Raw genomic sequence first — 9,637 nt, forward strand, 5'->3', positions numbered from 1 at the left:
ATATGAAAATTTGGATTTGGTGGAATACATCAGTCAAGTAAATCTGACATACAAATGCAAATTTATATCTATTATGAATAGCAATGCTATATGCGTGCCTCACATGATAACACATTATTTAATGCTCAAGGTCTTTGAGAAAACCTTCTGTCAAATGTGGATGGGGAAACTAACCAACTAAAATTTCTGAGGACATAATAGGTCAGGTTAAAGAGCTTCTGACAAGCTGAGTGCTCCATTTTAGATTGTGTATACCTAGATCTGGTACAGGTGTTAGAGCTGTAAAAGTTCATTGCAGTATTGCTGATTTTAGAGTTGTATATAAAATGTTTTCTGTATTTATTGCTGTGTGCATATTGCAGAAATGGTGAACTGTTGGGTGACTTAATGGAATGTTCATTCAGCAGTCAACAAAATTATAGATTTGCAGACCAAGAATATTCCTTTCCTAGTAATTTTCCAATCAATAAACTCCCTGCTTTTGACTTGTTTTTTTATATGGTTAGTACAGAGTGTTGTATTTTGTACTGTTAAATTTCATACTGGTTTTGTTATTAATCAGAAATAAATGGCCTTGGAGGATATAATGGTGTGGTCTTTGTGTATTGACAGTAATTGGGAAAGTTCACAAACTCTTCACTTTTGTGCTGGAGTCATGAATGAAAATAGTGAATTTGTATGGTCAAGTTATCTTTGAGAAATGTTACTTGCAGTTTGTCTCCAGACAGATATGCTTCTTTCAGCAAAATCACCTTTGTCTTTTCTTTTAGACGAAGCCTTTACCACACTATACATGAGAAATATTAATGACCTAGGTTGGAAAACCTTATCACTCTTGATAGTTTCTTTTAAATACATTTTATTTAGAGTTTCTTCAGCCATGTTCAGTCCCTAGGATAGAGGAATATTATTTGCTGCTAGTCCAGATATTTCACATTCTAATTCTTATGAAAACTGTTGGTAGATTACCTAATGTCTCTGACTTCTCTGCATTACATGAACTCTAAATTTTTTAAATATGTGGCTGGCTCCTGCCCTCACATTAAGTTACCAAGGAGATGTAGAACAGCCACTGACTTTGGAGGTGTTATTGAGATTATTCTATATGATACTTTAATTAATTTCAATCTTTTGCTGTTTCTTTTAATATTTTTGGGCTCAAAGTGGACTTTTGAAAGGTCTGACTTTTTGTTTTGATCCTTCTTACACCTGCTTTTCTTTGCTGATATTTTCTGGGGTTTGTCCAGTTTCATGTAATTTGTCAGATCTGTATGTTATCATCCAAGTAGTTCTTTACTCCGTCCTTTCTGAATAGCCTCCCTACAAACTGGATCTTGTTTAGATCAAAGAGCCTTCACGAATTCAAAATCTTGAATATGGGAAGTTGTGAAACATCTTGAAATTCAAGTCCTTGAGCTTTTCAGTTCGCTCTCTTCTCTAAAATCTGTAGCTTATCAAAGTTTATCTTTAAATCAGTCACTTCAGTCGCTACTTATCTGCGGTTCTTAATTCCTTTTAATTTCAATAAAATATTTTTTTATATTGCAAACTCGGGCTGTCTTCTGTAGCCTGTTGATATGTAACACCGATGCGATTCACAGATCTCCAAGTCCTAATTTCTTAGATATGCTTTGTCTTCTGATGCTGTCAGGAGCTCTGCTAGATCTGTTTGGCTGACAATTCTCAGTAAGGTAGGAAGCAGTGAAGGGTGTTACTCTCTGGGGAAATGGGGATGCTAAATTCTTAAGACTGCTGTACACCTAGTTTTTTAATTGGTGGCTTCATGTAGAGTTGTGAAAAATCTGGTAGAAGAGTGAGCTATGGTTTTCTCTAAATGTTACAGTGAGTTCTCTGCTACTTTCGTACCACTTCCAGATAGACTCTCTTAGCCCTAAGATCTGAGGTAGAACAGCAGTTGATATGGTCAGTACTGTCATAGCATACATCCACTGTTGCATATGTAATGCCATCTTTCTGTGCTGCTCAGTTTCTGTTTCCAGTCAGGACTTGTGTAAAACTCCTAAAGTGAAGAACAAATGTTTGGTTTTGGCACTCTGATAATTTGAGTTCCTCCAGCAAAGAAGAATTAAAGGAAACTAATGGCTATCTTCCTTTGTGACCACCTGCTCTTTAGCTTTTTTGAATGTAGTGTATGATGGTTTCTTGCTTTACACTGAAGTTAGGATTGATTTCAGAACAAGAACCAATAACTTTAATTTTATAGAAGTACCACTTCTCTTGAAATTAATGATAAAACTCCCACAGACTTTGGTAAAAGGAGTAGGGAAGAATGTTTTGGAAAGGCTTTTGAAGCTTAATAAAAACTATTCTGAAACTTAGCAGCTGTGCAAGATCTGTCAAACTTCTGCTGTCAGTGATTATATCTGTGTATGTATACTTATATAGTTGTTAAACTGTTGTTGATCATACTATGATATTGCGTGGAAGCCCAAAACAAAACCAGGATCCATTTTGCTGTGCATTGTAAGAGGTACAAAAACCCTTGCAGCTTTAACAAGGTAGTGGGCTGTGGTAAAAAGATACTGCATGAAGAAATCTTAATTTGTTTCTTGCAGAACGGCTCAGGTCAGATGATGGTCAGCCAATGGTGCTAAAGTTAAAGGATTGGCCTCCAGGGGAGGACTTCAGAGATATGATGCCTACAAGGTAAGTAACCTTTAGTATCAGTGCTGACAGGACTGCTGTAGGTGCTACAGGAGGATAACCTGCCTTTGTCTGTCTTTATTCTCTAGGTTTGAGGACTTGATGGAAAATCTTCCTCTTCCTGAATATACCAAGAGAGATGGCAGACTGAATTTGGCTTCTAGGCTGCCAAGCTACTTTGTCCGTCCTGACTTGGGTCCTAAAATGTACAATGCGTATGGTATGTGAGTATAGGTCTGCAGATACTGGTTTTTGTGACTCTTTATTACACTTAGGGCAAATACAAGGCTGTGGTGTTACACAAGGCTGTGGCTGTGGCAAAACACAGTGCTTATCCTAGAGCCTGCTATTTCTTTTTTTTCATTTAGTCCTGCAAATCTATTCTTACATTAGCTCTCTCTCTGTCAGATGTGCCCTTTTCTGCTTTGTGTATCCAAGAGATGTACATACAGTAAGTTAAGTTTGCAAACAATTATTAATACATATAACAGGCATAATACCGATACAGGGTTCAAGGAAAAGTTAGTATGTTTTTGAGAGCAACTGAAGTATTTAAGGGGAAAATTACCCACCTTCTGGGGACTTTGACCTGTTTCTGGTCTGTTATGATAGGTGCTGTTCAGTGGGTTGAGTTCCTAACTTCAGAAGCTTGTATTTTAAACAGAAAATAGATAAATACGATGGTGATCCTGAAAACTCTTGTGGACGCACGCTTCTGTTACTGTTTGGTGATACAAAGATTTTTTTTTTTTTTTTCAAATATTCTGGTTCCCTGCCATGTTCCTTGCTAGAGATGGTTAAGCAGAGGTGGAAAGAGAGGGTGCTATTGAAAGGCCAGAGGAAAAAAAAGGGAACATGTTAATAAGAAGGTCAGAGAGTTAAGAAGCAAACATTTGAAGTCTTTCTCCATTACTTACAGTCACTTGAGAGAGACATAAGTTCCTTCAACATGCAAAGGTACAAGCACTTGAGTCTGCAGGTGTTTCTCCTTACTGAATTGTAATCTGAATTGTTAATGATGAGTTGATCACTAACTGCTGTGAATTCAGCTGGTCATGGATTTTACAGATAGTATGAGAAAATAAAAAACGTCTGGAGGCTTGTACTTCTAATAGACCATTGACTTGCTGCACACAGTAGGATGCTAATGCCATTTAAAGCAGTTCTCTCTTTCCTCCAAGCATAGGAAGACTTGTTTTGTGCTTATGATAGCTGAATTCTCTAGTACGGGCTGTATAAAAGACTCTCAGAGAGAAAATTGTAAAGTACAAGTTATGGCTTTGGTGTTAAAATGCTTGTTTTCTCATGACTTGGGTAAACTAGGTTTGCTTCTGTTTTCCTGTAAAATAAAAATATTAGTTATCAGTAAACTTCTAACTTATGCTACACATGACATGAATATACCTGTTTCAGTTGCTGTTTGACTTTGTTTTCTGCTCTCATTACCATACAAAGTTAGCTTTTTAAACGGGTTTTTCAGCTAGGTTATTTCTGTAAGACATTGGTCACAGAATTTTATTTTATTTTGCACTCTGTTATAGGCTTAATTACTGCAGAAGACAGACGAGTTGGTACCACAAACCTGCACTTGGATGTGTCTGATGCTGTTAACGTCATGGTGTATGTTGGGATTCCCATTGGGGAAGGGAGCCATGATGATGGTAATGCTTAAGGAAAGCTGTTTTCTGTACAGTAAAAATCAATTGTGTTTGTAAGAAGAGTATCTTTTATTGTTTAAGCTTGTCATTTCTATGATACATAATTCAAATATACAAGGCAGTTTGCAACATTTGCAGCACGTAATTAAAAGTGCAGTAATGCTTCATTAGTTTCCAACTGTGGGAGCAGCAGAGTTTTGCTAGAAATTAGGTACATTCCTGAAGAAAAGAGAAGAAAGAGTAGCTTACTCCCCTTTCTTCTCCTTCTATTTGAATAATTGTAGCTTAGTTTAAATTCAAGACTGAGCTTTGTGATTAGCTGTCATTTGACACATTCACTGAATTCTGTTAAAATGAAGCTTGATGGGCTTAGAAAGGGTACTATACGATGCAACAGTTGCAGTGTGACTGAATTTAGGAGCTCAAAATGCTCCTTCCTCTTCTCTGTGTCAAAAAATGAGCAGTTTTTACATGGATTCCCCTTTCAGAGGTTCTGAAAACAATTGATGAGGGAGATGCTGATGACGTAACAAAGCAGCGAATCCATGAAGGAAGAGAGAAACCTGGAGCATTGTGGCACATCTATGCTGCCAAGGATGCTGAAAAGATACGGGAACTTCTCCGGAAGGTATGCTGGTTGCAAAGAAAGCTTGAGCTTACAGGGTTCATTGACTAGCTTGCTTATAGCAGCTGAATGATTCAAATTGCTATCAACATCAAGTGTGTAGGTATTGCACTTCTCTCTTTGAGGGCACTGATAGTTACTATGTTCACAGGTTTGCAGCGTGGTCTGGAATCTTCATACTAATGCATGTTGCTGTTTAAGACCTAAATGACCTTGATGAAAATCATGTTCTACCTTGAAATAGCTTGTTAAATTTTTAGATACAGACCATTTTGTGAGCCAGCAATATCAAGGTGCTGTGTCATGGTTTCCTTCCACCCCATATCTTGGCCCTAGGTTGGAGAAGAACAAGGCCAAGAAAATCCTCCAGATCATGACCCCATTCATGACCAAAGCTGGTACTTGGACCAGACCTTACGTAAGAGACTATATGATGAGTATGGTGTGCAAGGCTGGGCAATAGTACAGTTCCTTGGCGATGCCGTGTTCATTCCTGCAGGTGCTCCCCATCAGGTAAATATACCAACTCTAGGCCATATTGACAGATAGAATTGAATTGGAGGCACAACAGCTGGAGTTTTAAAATAACTGGTAATTAATATTGCACACTTAAGGTTTCTTTTTCTACATATGCAGTTCTTACATTACTAAAAGTTATGTAAATATCTGAATGATGTGAACATAACTGATGAAATTACAGGGGGGAAGAAAACTGGGATGAATGGAGGGAAAGCATTTCTGTGTAGTGAAACTTCAGCCAAGGAAACCAAATTCAAAGGTTAAGAGAACTTGCTTTAGGGAACACTAATATATATGGGAGAACAGGAAACCTGTTAGATGTCATGTATTTTGTTCTCATTTTACTATTAGATACAACTCTGTCAGTTTCTGCTTTTGATGAGTAAATGTAGCAGAGCCTAAATATGTGGGGGGGGTTCTAGGGGTTTGGTTTTTGTTGTTGTTGATGTTTCTTTTGAGTGTTGGGGTTTTATTTGTTTTGTTTTTTATGGTTCATTGTCTTTATATATCAGTCATTTGATATGGATTTTTAGGTCCATAATTTGTACAGCTGCATTAAAGTGGCAGAAGATTTTGTATCTCCTGAACATGTGAAGCACTGCTTCCGTCTGACCCAGGAGTTCAGGCATCTGTCTAATACTCATACAAACCATGAGGATAAATTGCAGGTAACCATTTTATGTCAGTAAACATTAAATACATCCTGTGTTTGGCCAGCTTACTTCAGTCCTAGAAATGTATCTCTAAGGAAAGAGTAACGACTTCCCACAAATCTGGAGGTTCTCATTTGATAGGTACGTTACTTAAAAATTAAGTACTTCTGTCTACAGTATTATGTAAACAAAAATTAGTAATAGACTTCTGCATTCCACAGAACTTTCCTCCATTAGATTAATGCATGCATTGGTATTAATAAGTTTTTTGAATGGCTGCATCCTAATGACAACAGAGTAGACCAGAAGAAAAAAAAAATCTTAAAAAGGAAAGAGAAGTGCTTTGTTTTGAAGAGAGATGTTTTTTTGACCAAGTACTCTTACATTTGTTTCTTTATTGCCTAAAGGAAAACTCCTCTGAAAGCGAATGGCTTATTTAAGTCAGAGATATGGTTTAGTGATGGACTTGGCAGTGTTAGGTGTGTGGTTGGATTCGATGATCTTAAAGGTCTTATCCAACATATGTTAGTCCTAAAATTAAATGTGATTTGGCTTGAGGAACCGTGACTGCTTCAACTAATAATTATGCACAGAACATAATAGATACACAAGGACACTGGATGTAAGACAGTAAGTTGTACAGAGAGAAGACCACACGATATTGTGTTGGATTTTGTCTGATGCTTCTGAAGCAACTTTAGTAACTGCTCCGTTTGCAGATTTTGTTGTCAGCATTTTTTGTGTATCAGTAATTACACGTATGTGAAAGGAAGGAGGGTCGAGATCTGCAGAATGATTGTCCTCATCGAAGTACACAGTATATGGTCACTCTCCAGAATGTCACCCAAGGATGTCAGAATCTACAATGTTAATTGTCTCATACGAATTCAGTGAAAGTTTGCTATAAATTTCTGTGTGAATTTTCATGGGATTATAAAGGAAAGCAGAAGTAGTATCAACTCTCATTCTGACATCTAACACTGTACCTCTTCAGCTGTGATGATATAAATGCAGAAATGTTTCTGTAAATTAAGAGGTTGCAAATGAATAATGCTTATTATTAAAAAAAACAAGAAAAGTGCAACTCAGTAATCCTGTGAAAAGGAATACTGGTTGTATTTGTCTCCATCTTTTTAAAAAAAAAAATGTCATTTTTAATGTATATTTTTATATAAACCTCTGTCTATATTTTTATGTATTAAAATACACAGAGACAATAACAGCTGCATAAATTATACCAAATATGAGGTCACATGTACATCAGGAAAAGATGATGGTGGTTGCCAGTTAGTTGAGCAAGTGCAATTGAGCTACTCAGGAGGTGAAACTGTTCTGTTCAGCACCTGGAAACAGATTTCAAATAAACTTAGATCAGAAAAAATCAGAAACTAGACAGAACTTTGATTCTTAAATAGGTAACTGTGAAAAATATAGCAGTGAGTACTAATGGATTTCTCATCTTGGGCTTGTCTTTCTGCAAGATTCACAAATTTGAAGTATTTCTAGCCTCCATGCAAAGACAACAAAATGATTTGTTGCATCATACTAGTTTTCATAGGATTAAACCATATCATTTTCTTGCAGATTTTAGATTTGATTCATGTGAGTCTCTAAGTGACTTCGATCACAAGGACTTTTTCAAAATAAACTAATATATATATATAACTTTGTACTGCACTTCCTCCTAGCTCTCACAAGAGAAGGAATTATCTTAAAACAACACAAGTAAACATATTTTCTGGTCACCCAGCAACATGAGTTAATAAATCAGTGCAGGTGTCTAAGATACTTGTCATCTGTGACAGTTAAAATTTGTGCTGTTGGTATTCTGAAGCAAAACAGTATATATTTTATGTATACTTGCCAACTATTACAAATTCAGCTGTAAAAGCTGATTGCACAGCTATGTAAGACTCTCCTTGTTAGTCTGTAGAAGTTGATTTTTCTTTTTTCCTGTTGCAGGTGAAGAACATTATCTACCATGCAGTGAAAGATGCTGTTGGCACACTGAAAGCTCATGAATCTAAACTAGCTAGATCGTAGGAATTGCTAATTCCAAATGCCCTGTCAAGTAGGCCTTTTGCTCACGGTATATACAGGGACTGCACACGACTTCCTCTGCAGGAGCAAAAGCTTCTCACTGGGAGCTGGTGTGGTCAGTATTACACTCTTCAGCCACTGTTTTCTACGCTGCCTCAACACTGAAGGTCTAATGGAAGGTCGCACTCTTAAATGCAGAATTACAGATTCTAAAAGGTGCCATATCCCTTTGCTGTGGCCTTTTGCAAATTGAAAGAACATGGAAACCACTTGGTGTTCCTGCATATTATGATCAAAAATGGTAGAAAGAGTGTGGATGTTTTTTTCCCTCATGCCTACTTAGTCTCCACAAAGTTAGACAGAACGTGCTGGAGGTGGGTTGTCCTACTGCAGACTTGGTTGATAACTGCTGAAAGAATGTGACCAACAGTAGCCCAACTGCGGAAATGCAAACAAACTCCCTGTGTGAGATACTGGCCGAGGAAAAGGATAAAGCTATTCTCTGCACTCCCATTCTTCTAGCTGTTTCTCTATACACTGTAGAGTTGCAGAACTAAAGGGAGAACCCACTTTTTTTCCCCCAGGGAGACTCCAGAAATAAGAGAATTGTGTATTTAGTGAAAAAATAGGTTTGTAGTGAAACAGTTAATATTTCATGAAAGTAGATATTTTTAGTATTTTTGAAGTACCACAATTGTTCCTGGATTTTCAAGGAAAGGTGTATTACATTTAGTCTTCCTTTCAATAAAATCAAGAAGTGATTTTTAAAAAGCAGTCCAAAATAGCACAAAAACAGCCAAAGGAGAATTGAATAGAAATTGACATCCCACCTCCCTTGCCCATATTACCTCACCTATCTTCCCCCCTCTCTCTACGCCACCCTGCTTCCTCAGAATGAAAAGTAAAAAGGAGTATAAACTCTGTTCTCACAAGGAGATGTTGTACATCTCTCCCTGCACTGGTGACTGCAGGCAATATTCACCCAATACCAGTGCTACCTGAAAACATCCATAAAACATATATCCTTTCCAAAGTGAAGGAGAAGTTAACTTTTGGTGTCAACTTTGTCCAGAACTATTTTAAGTAAAATGTTCCTGCTTGATAGAACTGTATTCAGAATTTACTAATGTCAGCATTGATGCAATGGATTTCATTGTCCAGGTACATGGGGAAATGTATTGACCTTATCTCCAGCTGTACTGTAGTGCCACTTGCAGGCCTGTTAATATGTTCATGGTTATTTCATTTTTTAAAAAATAAAAGTCATTTACTGTAACAGCCTGGGCAGTTTTCTTCATACCTGTACACTGATCTTCCTGCCTTGAGGTTGTCTCAGCCTCTGCCCCTGGTAGTGTAGGCTGCCTGCTAATTTTGACCTGCTGTACTTGGCCAGAAGGCTCATGTGGTTTAGCCTGGCATCCCAAGTATGTGCTGGGAGCACACCAAGCTGCCTGCTAATTTTTGATTCTTCGAGGTAG

At 37.4% G+C, this 9,637-nt stretch overlaps 1 protein-coding gene across 2 annotated transcripts in view; it reads left to right on the forward strand.

The window, feature by feature from the left end:
• The window catches only part of KDM3B (lysine demethylase 3B), a 48,016-nt gene extending 38,579 nt beyond the window's left edge, over positions 1 to 9,437 (forward strand). For both annotated transcript variants that reach the window (XM_030957160.1, XM_030957161.1), the window contains 7 exons: positions 2,577 to 2,667; positions 2,754 to 2,884; positions 4,206 to 4,325; positions 4,811 to 4,950; positions 5,284 to 5,460; positions 6,000 to 6,134; positions 8,082 to 9,437. In XM_030957160.1, the coding sequence (XP_030813020.1) occupies positions 2,577 to 2,667; positions 2,754 to 2,884; positions 4,206 to 4,325; positions 4,811 to 4,950; positions 5,284 to 5,460; positions 6,000 to 6,134; positions 8,082 to 8,162 (875 nt within the window). In that variant the 3' untranslated portion in view covers positions 8,163 to 9,437. The remainder of the gene's footprint in view (positions 1 to 2,576; positions 2,668 to 2,753; positions 2,885 to 4,205; positions 4,326 to 4,810; positions 4,951 to 5,283; positions 5,461 to 5,999; positions 6,135 to 8,081) is intronic.
• The last annotated feature ends 200 nt before the right edge of the window (positions 9,438 to 9,637 follow it).

The sequence above is a fragment of the Camarhynchus parvulus genome, chromosome 13 (genome assembly GCF_901933205.1).
Source record: "Camarhynchus parvulus chromosome 13, STF_HiC, whole genome shotgun sequence".
NCBI classification, from domain to species: domain Eukaryota; kingdom Metazoa; phylum Chordata; class Aves; order Passeriformes; family Thraupidae; genus Camarhynchus; species Camarhynchus parvulus.